The sequence below is a fragment of the Neolamprologus multifasciatus genome, chromosome 16 (assembly GCF_963576455.1).
Source record: "Neolamprologus multifasciatus chromosome 16, fNeoMul1.2, whole genome shotgun sequence".
NCBI lineage: Eukaryota > Metazoa > Chordata > Actinopteri > Cichliformes > Cichlidae > Neolamprologus > Neolamprologus multifasciatus.
Genome location: NC_140454.1, coordinates 12,617,566 through 12,640,945, shown reverse-complemented (window position 1 = coordinate 12,640,945; position 23,380 = coordinate 12,617,566). Strand labels below are relative to the sequence as shown.

Here is a 23,380-nt window from a genome sequence, read left to right as displayed (position 1 = left end):
TGGATTAATTCGGTCTAATCGAGGAGACCCATTCCATGCTCACTCTAGCAATGAGAGCTATTGGAGCAAGCAGGAACCGGCTCTCCTCCTTATTTAATAGCCTAAAATGGCTCAAAAGTTCTTTTCCGTGCAGCCTCTATACAGCAGATGCTCTGCATTAATTGGTCTATGAAGGCCTGACCCGGGGTTCTGTGCAAAGGGTTTAGGAAGCAAATTTATTATTTGCTATAACCTGGCGTGCATGATGTGCGCTCACAAGGGTTGTGTTTTTAAATACAGTGTGATACAGTCCTTAATGTTCAGCGTGCTTCAGGGGAGCTGATGTTTGGGAGGTAATGTTTTAACAGCAGGTAAGTCCTAAACACCATTCATCAGTGGCCTGCTCTCTCCCCTCATCCGGCCACAGCCATGACTGATGGGCCTGTCTTTTGTATGAATGTTTAGCACAGTGGCGAGCCATATGCCACTGGCACCAACTCCTGCCCACCAACTCTTACTGTAGAGAAGAAGGAGAGAAAGAAAGTAGTGGGAACGACAGGAGAGAAGAAATACTGGAGCCAAAAACTCGCAAAACACACACAGTCTTTTTCCCCTAAAGAGTTACTTTACTCATATGAGCGATACTTTTTATACAGATAAATAAAGCGATGAGAAACCCTCTCAGTTACTTAAACACCCCCGTGCAATATGAGTGCTTATTTATTTACATATACTCGTCTACCTAGAGACAGTACCTTGTGGTAGTATTGGAGATTTTAATAAGAGCGGTGGTGGAGGGGAGGTTAGAGGAGAGGTGGTGCTGATCCATCTGTCCCAAGCAGCCTCTCTCCCGGTGCTGCTGCCGCCCCCTCGTGAGAGTAGCACAGCTGTTACTGGAAAGCCCTACTGTCCAGAAAAAGGGGCCCACACTCCTCCCCTCCATCCTGCATCCCTCTGTCTCTCCAGCCCTCCACCTCTCCGCCCAAACACCCCTGCAAGAGGATGAAACGAACCAGCAACCCCAGCCACTGTGCAGTCAGCCTGTGCGTCTGCAATTTCAAACCTCTTTAGATCATTTTTCATGCTCACCAGAAATGAATAATGCACACATTAACTGGTGCCAGTTAATAAATTTCCGTCTCACTGCACTATATTTTTCAATAAGGGTCTGGCTGCTTCGTTTTGTTTTGCAAAACAGTCTCATAGGGCTCCCGCTGCAAATTATCCCAGTCCTCCCCCAACCCACCCACCCGCCCGCCAATTCATACACAGCCAGAGAGACTTTCCTTGCTTAGAAAAAAAGTGATAAAATAATTGTAAGCTGGTATATTGACCATTTTGTTTAATCCGTGATCATTCATAGCGCTTTTCTCAGCTGAAGATAATACACCGCAACATTTTTCACAAGAGCGCATCCTCAAAATTCAGCCCCCAGGGCACCACTACATAGAAACAGAATCAATCTTGGGGAACTTCCAGGCTTTGTCAGGGAGCCAAATTGGCAGACTCTGTCCATTATATCAGTACAACAAAGCCCCGACTAGCATCTGGCCACACTGGACACTTATAGCCCATTTCTAACTATTAATCATTGGCCGCGACATCACGGACTCTCGAGAGGATGGCAGGGATGCTCTCTTACAGAGAGCGCTGCTGAAAATGCCAGGGCATGTAGACGCGACAGTCCCAATGCCCACTGACAGTAGCCCTCCTTAAAATGACAGAGTCCATCCAAGCCAGACAGACAGAGTGCTGTCAGGGAAGCGCTGTGACAGGCGAGGAGACCCCTCTGAAAATGCCACTGTGCCCTAGTGGCCTACAGTGCCGTAGTGCACTGGTAGTATCTGTTGTGAGGTCGTGTCATGTAATATGATCTAGATGAAGCGGACAGGGTGGGTCCCTCTCCAGGATACGGACGGGGTGTCAGACAAGCTGCTCCTCTAATAAGGACTGCCATTCTAATGACCACTCAGTCAGCCTAACCTCTGACCCCTACTGTTATAAGAAACAGAGGGAGGGGCCGGCCGGGATGGTGGGAAGGATGTGGTTCAAATGCGCAGTATTTACATTGATTAGACAGGCAAGATGGAGGTGCCCATCAGAGCCCATTAGGATTGTTGTGGTTGGGGGGAGTATAAGGGAGGGACAGCGAGGGCCCTAAAGAGGCCCAGCAGACGCATCACAGGACTGCCCTTGATCGCATCCTGTCACATTGATGAGAACTCTCTCAAAACCCCTCTTATAGCTATAGAGCATGTTTGCAACCATGTGTGTGTGTGTGTGTGTGTGTGTGTGTGTGCTCCTTTCCGCACATACAGCATAGTTGAACTCCACTCCAATTTAGGGAGTCTCCAAGTCATTTTTTTTTTCAACTTTCAGGGTGACCATCACATTTATTCCCATCGCCACTTCATTTAATACCTCAGTACATTGTCATGTAGCACTTCTGATAAGCCCTGTGATTCTTTATTTTCTTGGTGGTGAGGGGCGGGGGGGGGGGTTGCTTATCAGATGCAAAATAGCACACCCGCTGTTCCAAAACACCCTCACTGGGTTCAAATTAGTGCTCCCCTGCTTCCATTTTTTCCCCCTGTCGAATACGCCGCGGCGACAAAAGGGTGACAATAAGTTTTTTCATAACAAGTTTCGTGGCAATCAAAACAAAAACGCCTCGTCGAATTTGGCACTACAGATTTTTGAGCGGTTTTGGCTTTGAACAATCGGACGCGATTCCGCCTAATCCATTGATTATAATGATCAAAAGTCATCAGTGTGATTAACAGAACACAATAAAGAACCCCACCTGGGAGACGATTTCATTATATCATTGTGATGGAGCATCCAAGCAGTTAAAAGGTGTACAGTAAAAAACCCACAGAACAAGGAGAAGACTTCATAAGGCTGTAGTATCCCATCTTTTATTAATGTCACTCCCTAGGACAGCAGGTTTTTGTCAGTCAGAATGGATAATGAAGATGTTGGCGGGGCCGGTGAATCCATCCCTTTAATACTCACATATTTTATGATAATGAAAGGTATTCAAAGAATGATTATGATAAAAGTGGGCTCCCCCACTGGTGTGCCAGCACAGCTGTGCAGCTAGACAGTCAGCTGCAGGCACTGAATGAAAGGATCACACAGAAAGTAAAGAAAGGATCCATAAGTACATAAAGCGAAGAGCTGATGGTTGTGTGGCCAATTGTACATCGGCGGCGCTGCGCGTTACACGGCGTGATGAAAAATAATACGAAGGAAACGCTTTCAGTGCTGAATGTCACTATCCAAATGTTTTTTGATCTTCTTGCGTCTGCATTCGCTCCATAGCATGAAGTCTTTTCGCTGCAATGACCTTTGCCAGTCTTGTTGAAACGCATTTTATCTCAAACGTAACAATACTTAAGAGTGTGCTGTGTATACACTATAGGTTTTTGCTTTGTTGGGACTTGCAGATGCTTTATACATCCACCACGGACTTAAAGGAAAATAAAAACAAGCGAGTAACAAAGACATTTCTTCACGTGATGTCTCATATTTAAGAGTTCATATACACAGAGGATATTGATGGTCGTGTGTGCTGTGCCCCCCACCCCCACAATGTTATCAGTAACATCTTTCAAGCATCAAAGCATCAAGTGGTGTATTGTACTTTATGTGCAAACAAACTTAGCAGCCCTTAAAGCAAAGCCATACCACCCCACCACGGCTTCAAAAGTTTTCTGCAAGCTGTAGGAAGCAGGTGAAAAAATAGAAGTGGGTTGAACTTTGACCCCGGGTGCACACTTGTTGACTGATGTTCCACACTGGGGTTGCCTTTCCCCTCTTCAGCGTTCTTCAAGAGAAGCAGGCCTATGTGCGAGAACGTATGTGCGTGCACGCATACTCCTTCCCCCCGGGAGATAATCTCCGTTTCCCTTTGAAGGTTCTGTGCTATAGAGCTGTTTTCATACTGCACCGGCCATGGGTTTCCTGTCTCAGCTGACCTCTCATCTTCTCATGGACACTTGAGAAAAAAAAATCCACCTTTCCCCCATTAACTGCAGTGGTGACAGGAGCAGTAAAGAGGTGAGGAGGGGGTGGTTATAGCTCATAGGGCAATCCCAGTCAGAACTAAAAAGATGGGCATTAAGAAACACTGATGCTATGACCACATGCAGACTAGCACTCTTGGTCAAAACTATTTTAGCTTTTGAGCGTAGGGACATTTGGAACTCCTGAAAAAGGGCCAAGCCAAATAAATGTTACAGCAGACCCTCTGCACGTGCATGGTGCTCTATCCAGCTGACACAACATGGGGTCAAAGATGAAAAAAGAACGGGGTTCAACGTGGATCAGGTCCACATGGCCTTCAAATGGGGCAAGAAAACAGCACAGTGTAGCAGACCGAGTAGCCAATACAGGCATCTGTCCTAACCTGGACACATCTGATGAAATCAATGCACATTTTAACACTAGCAAAGAAAACATTGTATTGCTTTACATTTTCCTTTCCCCTTTCTCTTTTATATTTATTATATAAATAACAGAACAGAAGCTTTATTAACAGATCGTGGTCTTTATTTCCAAATGTTTCAAAGCCAGAATTAGTGTGAGCTCAAATAATATCAAGTAAAACAATTTGTTCTTCAGTGGGCAGGAGTCAAAGTGGGTTCCCTCAGGGTGTGCTGCGTTTAAGTTGGTCCAGTTTGCGTCGCAGCATGTTGTAGTTGTCTCTGGTCCCAGGAGCCTCAGGGTCCAACTTTAGAGAAAGCTCGTAGTATTTCTTTGCCAGCTCCAGCTTCCCCCAGCGATGATACAACACAGCTGAGGGGAAAAAAAGAGAAAGAAAGCTGCTTTAAGCTGAGAAGCTGCACTGATTCTAATTCTATTCATTTTATTCATTCGGTACAGCTAGACTGCACAATAACACTTTTACTAGCAAGCATAAATATATATATTTGTTGCTTCTGAGTGCTTGGAAGCTCTTAGCAACACTGTAAAATATGTGACACAACCAAAATCGCCTTACCTAAATTTCCATGGCAACTAGCAGCATTTGGGTTGATCCGGAGGGCGTGAAGAAAGAAGCCCTCTGACTCCTGAGATAAAACAAAGGGGGGAAAAAAAGAGCGCATCCTGAATTGTCTTTACTAGTCCCAGTCATATTTCAGAGCAGACACAGAGTACTGTAAGGGATAAAATCCTTATAATGCCTACTATGCATACTAATATGTTTACCGACCTCATATTTTTGTAATTTCCCCAGGACATTAGCCAATGAAAACATGATGGTGTGGTCGTTTGGGAGGACTCTCAGAGCCTCTCGGCCGATCAGCTCTGCTTGACCCAAGTTACCTTGCAGACAGAACGAAAAATTACTAAAAATGTCAGAAAATAAAATTCAAATATACACACAGCAAATCTATGCTATGTATTTGTTAGTGTAATCTACACAGCAAGGCAGCTAACATTTATGCGACAAAGCCTATTGAAATCATGGGGATTATGTTAAAAATGCTGCCCAACATGAAAGCGTTTCAGACTGTTGAAAACACAAATTCAGAGATGCGGCTAAAACACAGAGAGTCTGAGCGTGTGCTTTATTTGTCAGCAGTATCTAGAGCAGAGTTTTTCTCTCTCCACACATGGAGGATTGGTTTAGTCTCCTAATTAAGGATGAACACAAGGCCCACTGGGTTATTGATCTCTGTCAAAGATCCGTCTGATGTCTGGCCAGAAATGGAGACAGACAGACAGACAGAGAAACGGAGGGCAAAACAATGGCAGTCATGTCCTGAGTCATGGCCCATGCCCTTCAGACAGCTCGCCAACACGCGACTACATGCGCAACTGTGCCTAAATTTACACTGATCCAGTCTTTTGTTTGTGTAATGATCAAAACAAAGAAGGAGGGGCCAAGACCAAAGTGAAAACAATATTCCCAGTTCCTCACTTTTTCAAAACGACACCTATTGTTCTTCTTTTCTCTTCGTCTCTTTTTTTTGTGTGTTTGGAGTGGAGCCGGGGAGATGGGTAGAATTATTTTTGTCAGATTTGGGGAACAAATGCGGTGGGGGAACCTCTGAGGGGGCGCTGTTCTGGCTGTGCTTGCCCACGTTTGATCAGGAACATACTGGGTCCTGATTGGACAGTTCCAGTACCCTCCTGGGAGACTCCGCCCCCACGGGAGCAGCTTCTGACAAAACGGCTCGAGCGTTTGGAAATCAGAGCATTCTCCACACGGCAGGGAAGACTGCCTTCAAAACTCAGAACACAAAGCTTTAATACATAAATTTCAAGCATTGCTGATTCCTGCTCTTCCGGTCTAATCTTGTTGGCCATTTAGATTTACTGCCTTCCCAAAAATAACAACACTTTGTTTCTTGGCTCTGATTCCTATAACAAAGTGCACCCACAAAAGAGCGTTTTTTACCTTTTTCTTTTGTTTTTTTAAGTAAAGCGACTCATTTCCATGTAAATTCACAAAAGGCTGAATGTTATCAGTTACTGGTTTTTAACAACAAAAACTTACAATAAAACGCATCACATAAAACAATAAAATAGATGTAGTCTAGTGTCTGTTGTATTAAAAGCATGTCTGTGTGTGAGCACTTTTCTGCTACCAGTGTTGTCCAGCAGAATGACCATGTTGTTCCACGCCAGGCTGTGGTCAGGTTTTAGCACAGTTGCATTCCTCCAGGCGTTTAGGGCATCCAGATGTCTGTTCTGGTCGGCATACTGAAATATGAGGTACAGTGTTAGAAAACTCTTTTTGAATTCAATGCAAGTTTCTAATTTTTTTTTAAAAATTTAGTTTAAATTGTGGATTGAAGCTGTAGAAGAGAAAAATATAACATGTATCGCATAATGCCAACACTACACATGACCTTGTGTAGTGTGTCATCTGGGATGCCTCACAACGTGTTAGAATTATTTGGGCTTTTGTCAGAGGTGTCCTCCCTGAGGCTGACCAATATAAATACGGCAAAAGAAGAACAGCTAAGTGAATCTGGCGAAGAACAGTCAGCGTACAGAGTTAAAAACGCCACTTTTGAGCTAGTACTGCTTCATGTAGAGGTGTAGTTTGTCTTATCCTTGTTTTGTTTTGCTAATAGCTTAATCTCACACAGTGACCATGGTAAACGGGCAAAAACAGATTGCGTGGTTTGAGCCCGGGACCTCACCAAGCGTCCCAGGTTATAGTAGCAGTCTGGATATTTTCTCCGGAAGCGGATGGCGTTCCAGTAACTCTTCTCTGCCTCCTCAAACTTCTGCAGGCTGTTCTGAACTATTCCCAGATTCATCCAAGCTGCAGCGAAGTCAGGCCTGCACGGGTTTAAAAAGAAAACAAAGCCATCAACAGGGAGTCTAAATCTGTTAAAAGAGCTCGTTGGTGTAAACTTTGATGTTAAACAACATTACTGAATGGAAACAGCTTTAGACAACAGCTGCTCTGCTTCCACAAGTTCATTTTTCTCCTTCAGGATATTCCCCAGGTTGTTCATTGCATGGACGTATGTAGGGTGTAGCCTGAAAGCCATAAACAACATGCAACAAACAAGTCAATGACTGTTTCTTTGTCAGAAAGGTAATAGGTCGTAACTGCTTGTAAGGACACATACCTGACTGCTTCTCTGTAATATGTAATAGCTGGAGTGGTGTTCCCTCTGTCAGCCAGGTTCTTACCCACATTATAATGCACCTGAGGGAACAATCATTAGCACTTAAAGCATCAGGACGTGTCTATGACTAGAATTCATTTTCAAATGTGCACTAAAATAATTTACTGGCACAAACTGAAGCGAGGCAGGAAAGCACAAATCACTGATTTTTTATATATATATATTTTTTTACCTTGGCGTTGAGCGGACAGACAGAAAGGGCGCTGGTGAAGAGGCTTTGTTCTGAACGCCACTGGTGACTGCGGAGAGCACAGCGCACTACATACACACACAACAGTGCAAGCACCACGACGCACAGCAACCTCTGCAAAAAGAGAAGAGGAACCATTTAACAGCCAAGTGCTATAAAGCATTACAATATTAAGCTTCAAGTCAAATGATGTGAGACACTGAATTAATAACCTGCAAAATGTATTTCTGCAGCACATGGACACCACCTGCTGTCATCGTCCCTTTATAGGGAAGTCATTAGACATTTCTCATATCTGTACCTTCCCTGCATCACGCGTTACTGAATTATCAAAGCTGGTTTTGAAAACAGATTTTGAGTTTAAAATCAAGACAGTTTAAACCGACAACTTTGGAAAATAAACTTTTACTAGAAACTGCTTCAGTGTTTGGTGTCCTTTGCTTTATTGTGATCTTTTTGGCATCATTTAGGCGTACCTTGTATTTGGACCAACGGCAGCAGCAGTGTCCTAAAGAGTATGCCAGCAGTAGGCAGTAGCCAGCTGAAGACAGATAGAGAACTCTCTCAGCAATGACAAAGCCCACCCTGAAAAAAATGTTGCTCGCAGGCAGAAAAGGGACCACCAGTAGCACCAGACCCAGGGTCAAAGTCCTAGTGAGGAAGACAGAGCACACACATAGCATCTAAAAACATGTGGACTGAGATTTAAGCTTAAGAATCTGAATACTGGACCCAAAAATTGTCAGTCTGTGCTAAACCAAGCAAAAAGTACGCATTGTGCTCTGGTGACACTGCGGTGAATATGCTTTTATAGTCACAAGTCAAGTCACATAGTCATAGTCTTTAGAAGTCAACATGTACTTTATTTCATCTTTCATTCCAGCAAATCTGAGATGGCTTTCCTCACTCACCTCCTCCTCTGGCTGTCCTGTGAGCATAAGGCTTGGCTTATCAAGCCTACCAGGATGCACCAGAGCAGCAGCAGCCAGACTATCCTCCAATCAGTGGCTGACTTAATGAGAGGCACACAGCCCATGGACCAATCAAAACACAGCCACCAGGGACATAGCAGCAGCCAGGCATTAAGGGAGTAGTAGTAATTATAGTTCACTATCTGCCAATCAAAACGGAACAGAAAAGAAAGAGAGCAGCAACAAAACCAGCGGAGAAAAAGGGGAAAAATCATTTAAAATTCTGAAGTAAAAACAGTGTTTAAAAACCATGCAAATTACTCAGGACAAACATGATATTAGACAGTGAATTAAACTGAAATGATGAAAAAAAAACGGAATATATGCTTCAATAAAGTCAATTCATAATTACATAGATCAATCAGAATCATTGAAAGATAAAATTGTCTGTAATTATAATGCATGAATAAATATTGTGAAATAAACTCTACAAACTAATCTTTCTTACCCTGAGGATGATATTTTCTGCAAAAGAAGCCGGGTTGTCTACTTCAGTGAACGCTGGCGGTCCTGTTCCCATGATCCTCCAGCGTGCATAAAGCATCAGGAGGCCTCCAAGACCCATTAGACCCAGTCGCATAAGCAATCCCATTCGCACCAACTCACTTACCTGTCACAAGAGTATTACCACTTGTCACTTACAATTAAAAATATAAAGCTTGTTAATTACTTTCAGTCACCGTTTAATCGCTAATGTACTCAAGTGCAAACTACTTTATACAGACAGTGTATGAAATGTGACATAAATCATACAAAGGAGTACATAATTTATGACAGAAAAGCAGGGGAGGGTGTGCAAACCTAACTCACATCAAATGATTTTTTCCTAAGGAGTAGCCTCTGGCTGAGTTCATACACATTAACATTACAGATCAGGAGGACATCAAAGGCAGCATTCACACCCTGAAGGAAAATACATAGAGTAAGAAGGAGAAATGGCATTTAAATGTATATAGGTCAGCAACAAAATGAATTAGCTCATTTCACATATATATATGTAAAAAAATGTGAGACTTCTTCTCCTTGTGTAAGCAAGAATTACAGTGGGATGGCGAGACAGGATGAAAACATCAGATCTAAAAATGACCTTACAGAAGGACTTCATACCAAGACAGTGATGCCTTGTTCTTTACAGAGCATTGCTGCAGCACACAGCAAGAGGCTGACCACAACCCACTGGAGAGAAAACCTGTCATCTCTGTCACTCCCTGAGAACACAAAGCCAAGACCACGCTGGTCAGAGACAGGAAAGGATTGAAATGTAGGTGTTCAGACAGATGCATCGAATGCTGGCAGATCGATAACGTTCTGATGCCAGTGACATATGGAAAGCACTTTGTGCAGTATAGAATTACTGTGTACCTAAAGAGTAATACTCGTGTCAGGTACCTACCTTTGTTAAAAGCCTTGCAGTAGGTGAGGAAAGACAGCTGGAAGAAGAGGGCACATAAAAGGTCTGCTCGGCCCACTATGCCAGCGACCTTGATGAGAAACAGAAGAAAAAAAAAGGGAGAGAAATAAAAGCTATGATACATGAGACAGGAAGGACTGATTAAACTACAAAAAATACTTGAAGAAACAACATTATCTGGTAAACCTCTTTAGAAATTATTCATTTTATTACACATGCACCATATATTAGTTTTGCATAATGCATCCAAGTACAAAAGGAAGCTTATTAAAAAGACGTCAGAAGAAACTCTCATTACCAGTGTAGCACGGTTGTGTGTGTGTTTCTATACGGTGTGTGTGTGTGTGTGTGTGTGTAAAGTATGGCTGGCATCCTGTGGTTGTCTGCTTTGATACATACAGCAAGCCCAAGCAGACAGTCTGCCTGCCTCCCACCCCCCAGGTCTTACCCAGTAACTTGCCCTGCATGATTAAAGGGAAATGGACAGGGAATTGCTTCTTTCCAGCCATGCTTTACAACAGAAAAACACATATGAGGGCAGGTCAATAAGCATCCCAACATGGCTAATAGTCAGGTCGTACTATCGCATACACCTTGGCCCACACTCCCAGCTGGGGCATTTGTTCTTGGCACGGAAGCACTGGAGGCTCTGGATTGGCTTGTCTTGACGCTGTGTTGAATCCATATTTTTAGGAAAGGTTTATTTGTAGCCCAAAATCAAAACTACCTCATTGAGGTGCACAGGTCCCTAACAGTAACAGCCCAACCAAGTTCAAATAAAAACCTGGAGCTGACTTAACAGCTCATACGCCAGCATGCAGAAAGAAAGAAAAGAATGTAAATATATAAAAAGAAATACTTAAACACACCATGGCCAAACACTACTAGCTAAATGTCATCTGTTAGAAGTTAGCTGTAGAAATAAATGTGAAATACTGGTGAAAGAGCAGTAAAAAGTAATTCAGGATAGGAACAGAATCAAGGATTCACTAGTGTATCATCTCCTAACCACACAGCCTAAAAAAGTCCTACCTTAAACCATCACATGTTTCTGTATTATACCTCCTTGCAGCTGTTTCTTAGATTTATAGCGTAAAGATATTTATGAATGGTATTTTACTCTCTTGTAAAATCTCAAGTCTTTGTTTTTCTAATCACTGTTGTATATATAAACCTTTTTATTTCACTAAATAAGGTGCTCATCATGGCTGTGTACCACTTTAATTATGTTTATTTAGACTCTAGTTTTTTTCCATTACCTTGCTGTTGTAACACATGAATTCCGGTTGTGAAATCAATAAAGTACCTATCTATAATTGTTTTTCTTTAAGCTTTACTGTTTGCGTTTTAATGCAAAACTGTATTTTCAGTTTTGAGACTACGCCTACTCCTCAAATAAGTCCAAACTACACAATAATCATACATATGAATCTTTACACACTCATGTGTATGATGATTTTAATGCATACTGAACTATTTGATTGTCTCTTTACTTATAATATTATGCATATAAATAAACACTTCAACTCTACTTACACTTTCTGTGTGAACTGGGTGTGCGGCAAAGAAGATGGCAGCAAGCAAAGAGGTCTTCGGAGCGTGGTTCAGTATCCTGCCCTTCTCATCATAGGCCAGTCCACCAATAAGTACTGCAAACACGTCAATCATAAGGGCGGATATGACAGCATGGAGGATGATGTTCAGCACATGGAAGCCAACGGGGTGAAGGCCTCCCGCGATGAGGTAGTTCAGCCTGCAACAGCGAGACAAGAGAAAAACTAGAGCAGAATGTACAGCAGGTGTAGGAACGTATATGTGTGAGGATGGTGACGCTATTATAAAGCATAATGTGACACGATGAAGCCAATGGGACATGGTGAGGGTCATCAATAACCACCATCAACTGCACAGTTATATGCAGAGAGGAAAGGCACCTTCGCACTGTAGAAACACAACAGAACTCCTAAATGGCACAAACATTTACAGCAATGGCCCCTAATCATCCTTTCCGTTTCCACTGCAGGCTAACTAGCCTCACAAGGTGATGTAATCAATTTGCAACCGCTTCAAACTGCAAGTGATGAATACATTAAAATCAGACTGATATAGCAGTGGTGATGCCGTCTCTGGTGTTTCCCTGTGGTGAATTTTAAGCAGCTGTTGGTAACGTTTGACTGGAGAAGACTGTTACTCGAGTCTGTCGTTATCCACCAGACTCCAGTGGTTGTGTTTGCTGTCGAGTTCTTCCCTGCAGTTTTTAGGGGATCAAGTAGCTTTCCTCCACCCTGAAAACATCTTTGGAAGAGAAACTATAGAGATTTCCTGCTGTCAGAACATGCACACAGGTGCTGATTGACCTAAAATATTGTGCAAGTTCCTGCAGGAAGAAGTAACCTAAAGAAACAGTATGATGTTATGCTGTTCTTACTGTGGTTAAACAGGCAGGAACCATGTAGAGGTTTTGGCAATTAACAGAGAAGTAAGTATTTGAAGAAGGATGCTCTAATGTGTGTGGCTGAAATTACAAGCACATATTTTGTAAATTCTGACTGAACTCTTTTGGATTGAAGGTTTCAGGTCAACTGTGCACATGCGATGTGGTCTAATGATTAGATTGATAGAGCAGATTATTGAATCAATACAACATGCAAAAATGATGAATGTGCCATGCTTTTATCTTTCTCAACAGCTGTGTTAACATTTAGTCACATGTCTATTCAAATCCTTTAATATACACTCACTGGCCACTTTATTAGTTACTGTTTAGCTGCTGATTAATGCAAACTTCTAATAAAACAAATCACACTGCAGAAACTAGGTGCAATACCACACACCAGGTGCCACTCCAATCAGCTCCACCCGTCTTGTGATGGCTGCTTCCAGCAAACCGGTTTCTTCAACATGACAGTGAGGCAACTGTAGTCAAAAGGCCTCCACAGTCATCAGATCACTTGGTGCAAGGTGGGAGGGGAAATTCACATCATGGATAAGCAGCTGACAAATCTGCAGCAACTGTGTGATGCAATATTGTCAATATGGACCAGAATCTCCAAGGAATTTTACCAGCAACTTGTTGAATCTGTGCCATGAAGAACATAGGCAGTTCTAAAGGAAAAAGGGGATCCAGAATAGTGCTAACAACGTAGTAAAATTAAAGTGGCCAGTGAGTGCACATAGGTATTTCAAGTGCAGTAGTGCCTGTTATTGTGTAGTGCTTCTTTAATCCTTTTAGAAGTCCAAAAAGTTGTATTAAAAAAAAATCTCAACAGAGAACAAGTTTGGCTTTTTCTAAAGAAGACAAGTGCACATCTGCACACATTTACAATGTACAAAGGGAGCATGTACAGATGTTTTGAGACACACCTCTGCAACCAAAACATAAATCAGTCCACACTGTTTATTCTGAGTTGTAGATTAAACTGATTTGAATCTGATTACTAGTTTAGCTGTGAATGTATAAAGTGTGTATAAACTCAGACACTAAGTAGGACTCCTTACCTGAATGTAAGGACAGTGAGAGGTCGGTAGGATTTGTGACTAGAGTTGCTACTCAGGTTGGTTCCCCAGAAGTCATTGCTCCAGATGTTGTTCAGAGGTGTTGCTGGGCGCAAATCCTGCAACCACAAAAACAAAATGAGTGACGGTTATTGCCAGTGTAAGTGTGTAACTGGAGTCAAGCTGCTGATGAATGAAAAACTCACCTTGTTGTTAACAATTGCTTCAGAATCATCAAATACAAAGTCTCCATCATAACTGTTAATGAAGCACAGGAGTGCCACCAGGGCAACGGTGACCTTGGCCTGAACAGGAGCAAGCTTTGGCAGGGGTATGTGGTGGTCCCAGTATACTTCAGTCAATGCCATAGTGCACTGCTGGGTCTTTGGTCATTCAGTTTCATTATCCCTGAGGAGACGAGATGGGTGAAGGAAGTCAATTCAAATCACAGGTTGTAAAAACTGATAACTGCGTAATCAACACAGTGCAAAAGCTGCATACACACCTTGTCGTCTCAGTTCATTGTCTGAGAGGTCACGGTGTCTTGTGTTACCTCCATGTTACCTTGCCTGCCAGATAGCTAACGGGTAGCACACGTTGACTCACTCAGAGACAGGAGAATCCCACCTGCATGCAAATGCGGCGATATACAGGTGCAATGATGACGCGGTCACTGGGGCATCACAGTATAACGTGGAAGGTTTCTTCGTGTGTCGCCAGCTAGCATGTCTGAGACGTGCTAAAAGGTCTCTGCTGCTCCTAAACAAATGACAGGCGCGCAGTTGCAGTGGCACTCGGACAGTATTTTGACTATTATACTAATCAGCAAAGCCCTTGAATCGCACAGAACAGTCCTGCCGAGGTACGGACAGAGTACTCGAGGCTGTAAACAAATGTGCACGCTAGAGTAAACGACTTCCTCTTTAGCGTCAGAGTCACGTGTTCAGTGTCAGCCAATACTTGTTGCTAGATGAATGATACACGAGCGTGCAGGGTTGAGCAGAGGAGAGCGCTTTGATGGTGTAGCAGTACAAGGCTCCAAAGCCATAAAAACATTTCTTAAAATGTTCCAATAATATCAACAGGTGGACAACAGTGAATGTAGGCCAAAAGTTTGTTATCAAAATGCACTGTCCTCCTGGAATAACTTCCATTTTATTTTGAAGCTTTACGCTGATGGCTCTGGGTAACTTTGGAGATTATTTTTAAGAGGATGCTCTATTTTATATTACCAACAGTTTATAAGTATGTAAATGATCCTTAAAGAAAGGACAGAAAAAAGTCCTATTCAATTCAAATCAATTCAGTTCATTCAATCACTGCAACAACTGCCTCTTAGCACTTCATATTGTAAGGTAAAGAACCTATAATAATAGAGAGAAACCCCCCAAAATCAGATGACCTCTTTTTAAGTAAGCACCTGGTGTAGTTCCAGTAGAACCAGGCAGCGAGGGGTAGCCATCTGCCATGATCAGTTGGAGTTGACCTTTCTGATTACACTATTGGCTTCTCTTTAGCTGATTACAGAGGTCATAATAGCCTTCCAGTTTTGTGCAAATCCATCCATCCACCTTCTTCCGCTCATCTAGTTCAGGATCCTGGTTGTAGCCTCTTTGAGCTGTCATAGTGCTAAAGACAAAGGGTACACACTGTACAGGTCACCAATTTATCGAAGGGCTCTGTCGAGTTATACTAGAACATTTCAGTCCTTGCGTATCGTCTTTCTTGGCTTTGAATTTGTTTTTTATGGCTTTACTGTATTAGTACCAGCCCCTTTGCTTTCATCCTTCTGTGGTGAAAATGGAGTTACAGTTGTGTTTGTGACTCTAAAGGAAGAGCACTTTACAGCTCAAGATCTCCTGAGGAGAGGTCCACAGTTGTACTTTTCTCCATTGATAGCATTCATTAGAACCGTTGTGAAAAGTTACTGATTATCAATTCAAATTTTTGGGTCTGTTTACATATGTTTGGATCCTGCGATACACTCAGGCACTTAAATGTTGATGCACTACATATGTTGATTTCACTACGTAAGCTGTAACTTCTGGAAAAATGTTGATTCAACATAGAATATTAAATTTTCATTTAGCAATCTATCTTGCCATGAGCCACAGAAAACTTCTTTTATTGTCCTACAGTTCAGACTGATTGTATTTTGGCCACAGGACTGGATCTTCATTTCTAATGCAAACACTGCCTTGAGGAGAACAGACTGGCTCCACACAGCGAAGCATCTCACATTAATTGGATTATGATAAAAGTATCCATGATCAGCTCTTCCTATCGAGCTCAGGTGTCATGCGGCGATGACACGAACCCTTTTCCTGGTTCACACAAAGGGGGTTTTAGTTGGGATTCGCCTTTAAAAAGGAAGCACTGTCCTGGTAATTGGAGAAACCTGGTTTAATTTAAGTTTTATGTAAGACATTACCAATCACACATGTTATATTAGGAAAAGCATGTGAATAATCTAATTTTTGATGCTGGCTTCTTGTCACAGTGTCATGTCTGAGAACAGAACAGCACCGTTTTAAATGGTATTAGCAATTCATGTTCTTTTCTTCTGTGACAAGTCAATTTTTTATTTTTTTTGCTGTGAAAAGGTGTGTTAAATTTGTCTTTTTCTTCAACTATGATTATTTTTTGTTGCTTTCTTTTTTTTTTAATGTATCCGTGTTCCTCCTTTGACATTCTTACTCAGTTTAGCAACTCCCGCTGGTTCAGCCTTTGACACAATGTAATAATCCAGTCATTGATTGTCAATCCTTGTTTTTGCAGAGCAGCTGAAACATCAGATCAGAGACCAGTGCAAAACAGTCTTGCCAGCATTTCAGTTATGCGTGTTAAAAAAAACATTCAAAAAAATTACAATCTGTCATGTTTCTGTAATTTAGTAACTCATTTATCACCTTAAACTGTGGTTTTGTTAAAGCACTCGACTGCAAACCCATCCAGAGGTTTGTTACAGTATGACTGAAAAGGAAGGCAATTTGGTTTTTGGGTGATTTGGTCATGCAAATTATGAAGTGGCTTCAATAACAGGAAGAAGGGGTAATCATTCCTGCATGTGATGTGTTTTTTCAATCAAAGCATTATGCATGTGTTTTGATTTCCTTTTGAGATAAGTATTGTAAGGTGTAACAGAATATATTCAAGTATATTTTTATCTGCATTTAAAAGAATAGCATCATATGCACATATCCCCTTATAATAGTGAAATTATTTTGTTGTGTGACATTATACCGTAGGTCATTGAAGGAAAGGCAAGGAAATTGTGATGCATTTAAATAGTGTCACTCTGATCTGTTGGTTGGTTGATTTTAATGTTTTTGGGTATAGAGAATGTATTTTTTCCCCCCTTGAATTAGCAAGTTCACACTGACCTCAGACATTATGTATGGGTAACAATCTATTATATGTTCTATTATACACAATATAAAACACAGTATATTATATTGACGTTTCACCTAGTGACAATTTTAAGAAATGTAGGCACGAGTGTGCGGTCTTTTATTCACCTTTTATTTGGTTTTGTTTATTTTATAGGATAATAGGTATGCGTGTTGCAAACACTGGTTCGTCTGTGTTTTCGTGTGAAGATAAGTGTATGTAAGAATCAGAGGTGCTGCGTTTGTGGAGAGGGCTTTTGGCGAGCTTTGGGATTTTGTGCTCCATTTCACCTGTCATTGCTTAGGGAAGGCAAGCGATCTCCCTAATGGCTGGAGTCAGGGGCCCTGGGAGATGAGAGGGGAGAAAGATCGTCAAGGGCACATTCTTAGACCTTTAAACATGGGTCTCAAGGATAGTTCGAAAATCAGACACTTATTCAGCAAGAAAGTGTGCATAATTAAGGCTACGCTTCAGAACATAGCCCTTGGTACCGTCACAGGCAGTTTTATGGGTTGTACCAGTTGGATTAAACCTCAAGGTTTGAAGGTTACATTAAAACTGAAGGCGCAAATCACTGCTTTACATAACGTGACCTTATCTATCTATGTTCTTCGTCAACTAAAACATTTAAAATCACTTTAAAGTACTAGCATGATTCTTTATTTAGTCCCTTTTAACATCTATTTTTAATGCTATAAACTTCAAAATGATTGTTTTACCGTCTCATCAGGAACTTGGATACTTTGACAGAAGCATTTAATACCCTCCAAATCCTCTAATTACCTCTACATGCAAAATGCATGAAGTATGGATTTCATCTCCTGGCTCTTCACCCATGTCAATCTGTTGGAATTCATGTTATTAGCATCGCTTTCAGAAACGGCAATGGTGGGGCGGAGGAGATAATGAGGGGGATGTCCCAGTACCACCAATGGATGATCTAGTGGCCCAAATGCAAGAAGACAGGGCTGCCAGTGGAGTCCCTGTCAGGGAGCGTCTAGTGTTTTTGTGATCACGCAGAAGGGGACAGACATTGATTGTGTGCAGTCTGACACAGAATTACAGCAGAGAGGAAAGGTCAGGGTCAAATGGCGTGAAAGTAAATAAATTGACTAAGCAGCACGCAATGTCCTTAGATGAACAATGTAGCCTGCATGTGTTTTTCATCATTAACTATTAATGTTAGTTGGCGCTGTTTTCTTCTCTCTGATCACAGTGGGTGACATACAGTGATAGTCTCCAAAGTCTTGTTTATTAAGTAGATGTTTACTAATGACAGACACGGTTTAGATATGTAAGAAAAGCATGCATTATTATGGTAAAAATAGATGCAATAGATGCAATGTATTTTTCTTGATGTAGAAAAATACATCTTGAGCCAGTATGTGTTTTTCCCCTGTAGACCTCAAACATCAAATATTTATTGGCTTCAGACAATAATAATTAATCATAATACATAGTTTTACTTTTGCTTATTTATTTGCTGTAACTCACCAAAGAATACGATGTTTTCAGTTGGTTGTAAGTACCCTAAGGTATGTGTGAAAGTATGCTCAAGTTTAAGCTATAAAAATTGGTTTTTATTTAGACTAATTTTTAGGTTGTGTAGTTCAGGCTCCCCTCACAGTAGGAATCTAAGGTTCTTGCTTGGTGCTTGCTTTTCCTTTAATTTGCCATCCGTCTGTAAATGAAAAACATGTCACACTGTAAAACGTGTGGCACAAAACCAAAATTCCACGTGGGGCGTGGACTGCATATCAGTCAACTCAACAGCCGAGGTAACAAAGTCCAGGCACTTAAATAGAACTTTCAGTTATCTGTATGCAACAGTACCAGATACCTGGTCAGACATGTTCTAGGTCTTAGCAACAGTCTGATCCGACTGAATCAGATCATTTAAAATATAATTTATCACACAAAATCAAATGGAAACAGCTCCGGCTACAGTATTAGCATAAAAGTTAAGAGACAAAACAGACCAGAGCACCACTTGCATAAAGGACAAAACACCCAGTCAAAGGCCAGGGCCAGCTGTGCCAGAGGTCAGCTACACTCTCTAGTCCCACCACACTGTACGGGGTAGGCTGGCAATCCTCCCCAGTCTCAGCAAGCCAACTCTTCCTTCATCCTGTAGCACAAACAGTTGACTCCCATTATTCATGGGCGTTAGGGACCACAATGTGGTCTTCATTGTAAAACTCACAAGAGAACAAAAAGAACATTTAAAATATTTCTTAATATAAACCATCTTAAATCTTATAACATGTGCAGAGAAACTGTGACAACAGTGTTTGCAGTGGGGCATATCAGTAGACTAGAGCAGCGGTAGCCAGCCCCCGGGCCTCGGACCGGTACCGGTCCGTGAGTCGTTTGGTACTGGGCCGCGAGAGTTGAGGCTCAGGTGTGAAATGTATAGTTTTCAGGGTTTTTATCGTTTTTCAGCGTTATTTTGTTATCGTTTTTATCGTTTACTCGGTTTTCCTTGGTCTTTTCACGTGTGTTATGAATAAATTTTCTTTTTTTCGGTACCGGTACTAGTTTTATTTTGTTGTATTTATCCGCGACACCTTAAAGGCCGGTCCATGAAAATATTGTCGGGCATAAACCGGTCCGTGGCACAAAATAGGTTGGAGACCGCTGGACTAGAGTGTAAGAGCAATCAAATACAATTAACCAAACCCAAACACGGTCATTGGCTCAGAGCAATTGTGAAACAAACCCAAGGAGGACCGGGCTTTTTTGCACTCTGGGGAGCCTATGGATGTGCGGGCCTGGGTCTCCTCCGCGGCCGCTTCATGCTCTGGGGGGGAGGACTATGGCTCCCCACACCTTCTAGCAGATCGTTACATGAAGAAACCTTTTGAACTTAAGCGCGCTCACGCATACAGGTGTACACCCGGGTGCTCACGTACAGAAACTATATCTTCCTTGGCTGCTACCTTAAAGCATATTGTGCACTGTCGGTCCTGCGTGCTGCTCAATAACATTCAATATTTTGTATTTAATGTTACTTACACGTATCTAGGTTGTTCTCTCTATATTGTGTTGTTCTCTTGTTGTTTTTTTTCTCTTTTCTTCTTTTAACAGGTGATCCAATGGATTTTCGCATTGTCTTCTTTTACTGCCCCCCTTCCCCTCTGTCTGTCGAATTTGTAATAACTTACAATAAAATTTAATAAATAAACAATGATAATATAGATTAATCAAGTGGAACAATATGGCATTTCTCCACTTAAAAAAAATAAATGTCATGGGCTCTTTCCTGGCCTTCAGACAACAATTCGGATTGCTAAAGTACCGAACAAGACAGGCAGAAAAAAGAGAAAAAAGAAACAAACTCGATGATTTAGTGTGCAGGCAGTACCAGTTGACATGTTACATATACTTTGCTCCCTACAACTTAACACAATTATCTCAACTTTCTACTCATTACATTTTCAAAACAAGCTTCTTGTTTTAGGTTAACGACATTTGAAAGGAGTTATTATTTTCTATCACTGTGCAGTCAAACTGATTTGAGCCTAATAACACACACAAGACAATCTTACTGATGTATCCTTTACTGGTGCTTATCACACAGAAAGAGATGAAAGAGCAAAAAAAACAAACCATAATTTATGCATCATTTATAGCAAAATACTCGAGTGTTAAAGGGTTTTTTGGTGCAGATGTCCATAAGTCGTGGCTACAGTACTTAACCTAGCGCAGCAGAAGAGAAGCAAGGACAAAGAGACTTTATTTGTCAGGTAATTTCAAATGCCATGACATGTCATGAGGTTCAGTTAATTTGGCAGAGACACTTTTTACTTTCACAGAGTACATTTCACAGCTTGTACTTTTTCACTTTTACTTGAGTAGAAATGAAAAGTTGAATCAGTACTTCAAATACTTGTCTATTTTTTTACACAAGTATCTGAACTTCTACTTAAGTGATGAATGAGTGTACTTTTGCCACCCCTGCTTAAAAACCACTACACACCCAGTCTCTACTTAACCTGCAAAACACATCTACCCAATATGGCCGTCCATTTAAAGATTCGATGTATGACACTTTGAACATAATTATAGCAGTGAGCAGCTATTTGCTAGGCAACAGCAGTGTAGTAACAAAGTCCCACTTTCTCCGTCTGTCATATTTTGAGCTAGTCTTTTCTATGTTTTGGTAGATGTGTGTTGACCTATGTTAATGACATTGAAAGTTAGGTTTTTTAAAAACATTTCTGCCCTGACAAAGACATTACTGTCAGAATTTGCCATAAAAGGCAAACCTATGTGTCAGTGATGATTCGAATACCACACCCTGTATGAGTATTGTTGCTGACCATGGGCATCCCTTTATAGTCACAATTTACCCAGCTCGTAAAGATGGGTAAATTATATCATGATAACATACCATGTCCCAAAGAAGAAGCCATCTCAAACTGGTTTCATCATGAAAATGACACTAGTGTACTAAAGTGGTATCCCCAGGCACCAGATCTGAACCCAATAGAACACCTTTGTGATGTGGTGTGGAAAAGGATTCACAGCACCTGTGATGTGCACCTGACAAGTTTGCAGAAATTACGTGATGCAATTATGTCAACATAAAACAGAATAGGGCTTTTTCACAGCAGACTTTTTGACTTGTTGGAGCAAGAAAAGCACAGGTGAAATAAATTTCATTAACAATGGCTCAGTTTCTTTAAGCGCCCCAGTAAACCATGACAGAGAGCCAGCACGCACAGCTGGAATTCTCATAAGCTGAATGCAGCCATCATTAAGACACCTGTGCTTTTCCTGCTATAACATGTCAAAATGTCTGCTGTGACAAAGGTCTGACTTAAAGGAGTGCTTCCAACGTCTCGTGGAATACATGCTTCAAAGATTTGAGACTGTTTTCTGAGCAAAGGAAGGCTCTGGCACATATTAGTTCCTATGGATCCCACTGTGAACGTGCAATCCAGAAAGTCCTGAAGCTAATTTTAAATATTCTACAAGGATACAAACAGTTAAAGGGTAAAAAAGGAAAGAACCTTGAAAGAAACCCTGCCACAACTTGCAAAATGGTTGTGCTTACTCATTTGTGGTTACTTTTAAAATATATGCACCTTCCAGAAAAATTAATATTAACCACCAATATGAGAAAAAAACAGCCATGCATAATACATACAAGGAATCTCTGCATATTGGCTTTACCCAAACACTGGGAGCAGGGCCAGCAAAGACAATGGTGACAAGTCACTAAAGAAACGACGGGAAAGCAGAAAATCAAGATGATCGAGCAGGTAAGTATCTCTGTTGCCTTTGCCACTAACATGGTTTTGCTGTGCCTACTAAAGAACCAACTTCCGGGCCTGAAAAATACCCCATATTATATCCCCTGCCTGACCCTTACTGTTTCTGGGAGTGATACTTGTAACATGAATGCAGAAGTCTCAAATACCAGTGAGTCCCCATAGACTTCAGTTTTTAAATGCTTATGCTTAATGTCTGGTACAAAATACAGGTTTGGCCTTTAGGAATAACTGGTATTACGAGTTAGCTGCTAACAGCTATCCTTCACATCTTCTCATTGGAGCAGTGTTAATTTCATTGACCAGTCCATTTTTTTCATAGTTTACATTAACAACCATTTTTTTCTGATGAAAATAAGATGATAACTGAATAAACACTAATACACAAGGACAAGAACTAAGATCAAGTATAGTGATACTAGATTACTCAATATTTTTATTTGCCCCAGAAAACAGCACAGCTTTTTTTGAGGGGAGAGGGGATACAACTAGCTCTCACACTCTGTGTTTGTCATGTAAAACATGAAACACGTGGAAACACAACAAAGAGAAGAGCAGACGTATAAATTTAGCATTTGATATAAACTAAAATAACACACATTTTTTAAACCGTGTGGACTAACTAGTAAAACTACGACAAACTTTTACGCTTTATATTTTGGTCAACTGAATGAACTCTAAACTTTGTCTACTGTAATCCTATGATATTTAGACTAGACTAGACTAAAACTAGAACAATTTCAAGGCTTTAATTATGACTAAAACTAAATCACATTTTTAATCAAAATGAACACGCCATTTTTGTCACTGAACACGACCTCTTTTGTGCTACTGGGTATAATGTAAAAACTGTGCAGGAATTTTGTGCTTCAGTTTTGGTTAGTGAAACTCTAGCAGTTTAATATTTTGATGCTTTAAACAATTAGCAGCTAGGCTACAGTTTATGGATAACACTACTTAGCTAACCAAGCTAGCGTTAGCTGATAACTTAGCACTTAAGTTACTTTTAG

The 23,380-nt window shown here is 41.2% G+C and overlaps 1 protein-coding gene across 1 annotated transcript; it reads right to left on the bottom strand.

Annotated features, from left to right (window-relative positions):
• Positions 1-4,494: 4,494 nt before the first annotated feature.
• On the bottom strand, positions 4,495-14,648 carry tmtc4 (transmembrane O-mannosyltransferase targeting cadherins 4). Its single transcript, XM_085136138.1, has 18 exons — positions 14,210-14,648; positions 13,911-14,112; positions 13,708-13,823; positions 11,746-11,962; positions 10,192-10,279; positions 9,906-10,006; positions 9,609-9,701; positions 9,247-9,408; positions 8,739-8,941; positions 8,304-8,478; positions 7,810-7,941; positions 7,578-7,657; positions 7,378-7,485; positions 7,140-7,281; positions 6,579-6,693; positions 5,198-5,310; positions 4,985-5,054; positions 4,495-4,779 (listed from the first exon to the last, which is right to left on the bottom strand). The coding sequence occupies exons 2-18, from the start codon at positions 14,070-14,072 to the stop codon at positions 4,631-4,633; spliced, it is 2,226 nt and encodes a 741-aa protein (XP_084992264.1). The 5' UTR covers positions 14,073-14,112; positions 14,210-14,648; the 3' UTR covers positions 4,495-4,630.
• Positions 14,649-23,380: the final 8,732 nt, after the last annotated feature.

What these genes read in the sequence shown, in the direction of transcription:
- tmtc4 (XM_085136138.1), bottom strand. Translation starts at nt 14,072, where the DNA reads ATGGCATTGACTGAAGTATACTGGGACCACCACATACCCCTGCCAAAG. An exon ending in ACCCAGTTCACACAGAAAGT is followed by an intron (nt 10,280 to 11,745) that starts GTAAGTAGAGTT and finishes TTTCTCATCAAG; the next exon opens with GTCGCTGGCATAGTGGGCCG. An exon ending in CAGAAAATATCATCCTCAGG is followed by an intron (nt 8,942 to 9,246) that starts GTAAGAAAGATT and finishes TTTGATTGGCAG; the next exon opens with ATAGTGAACTATAATTACTA.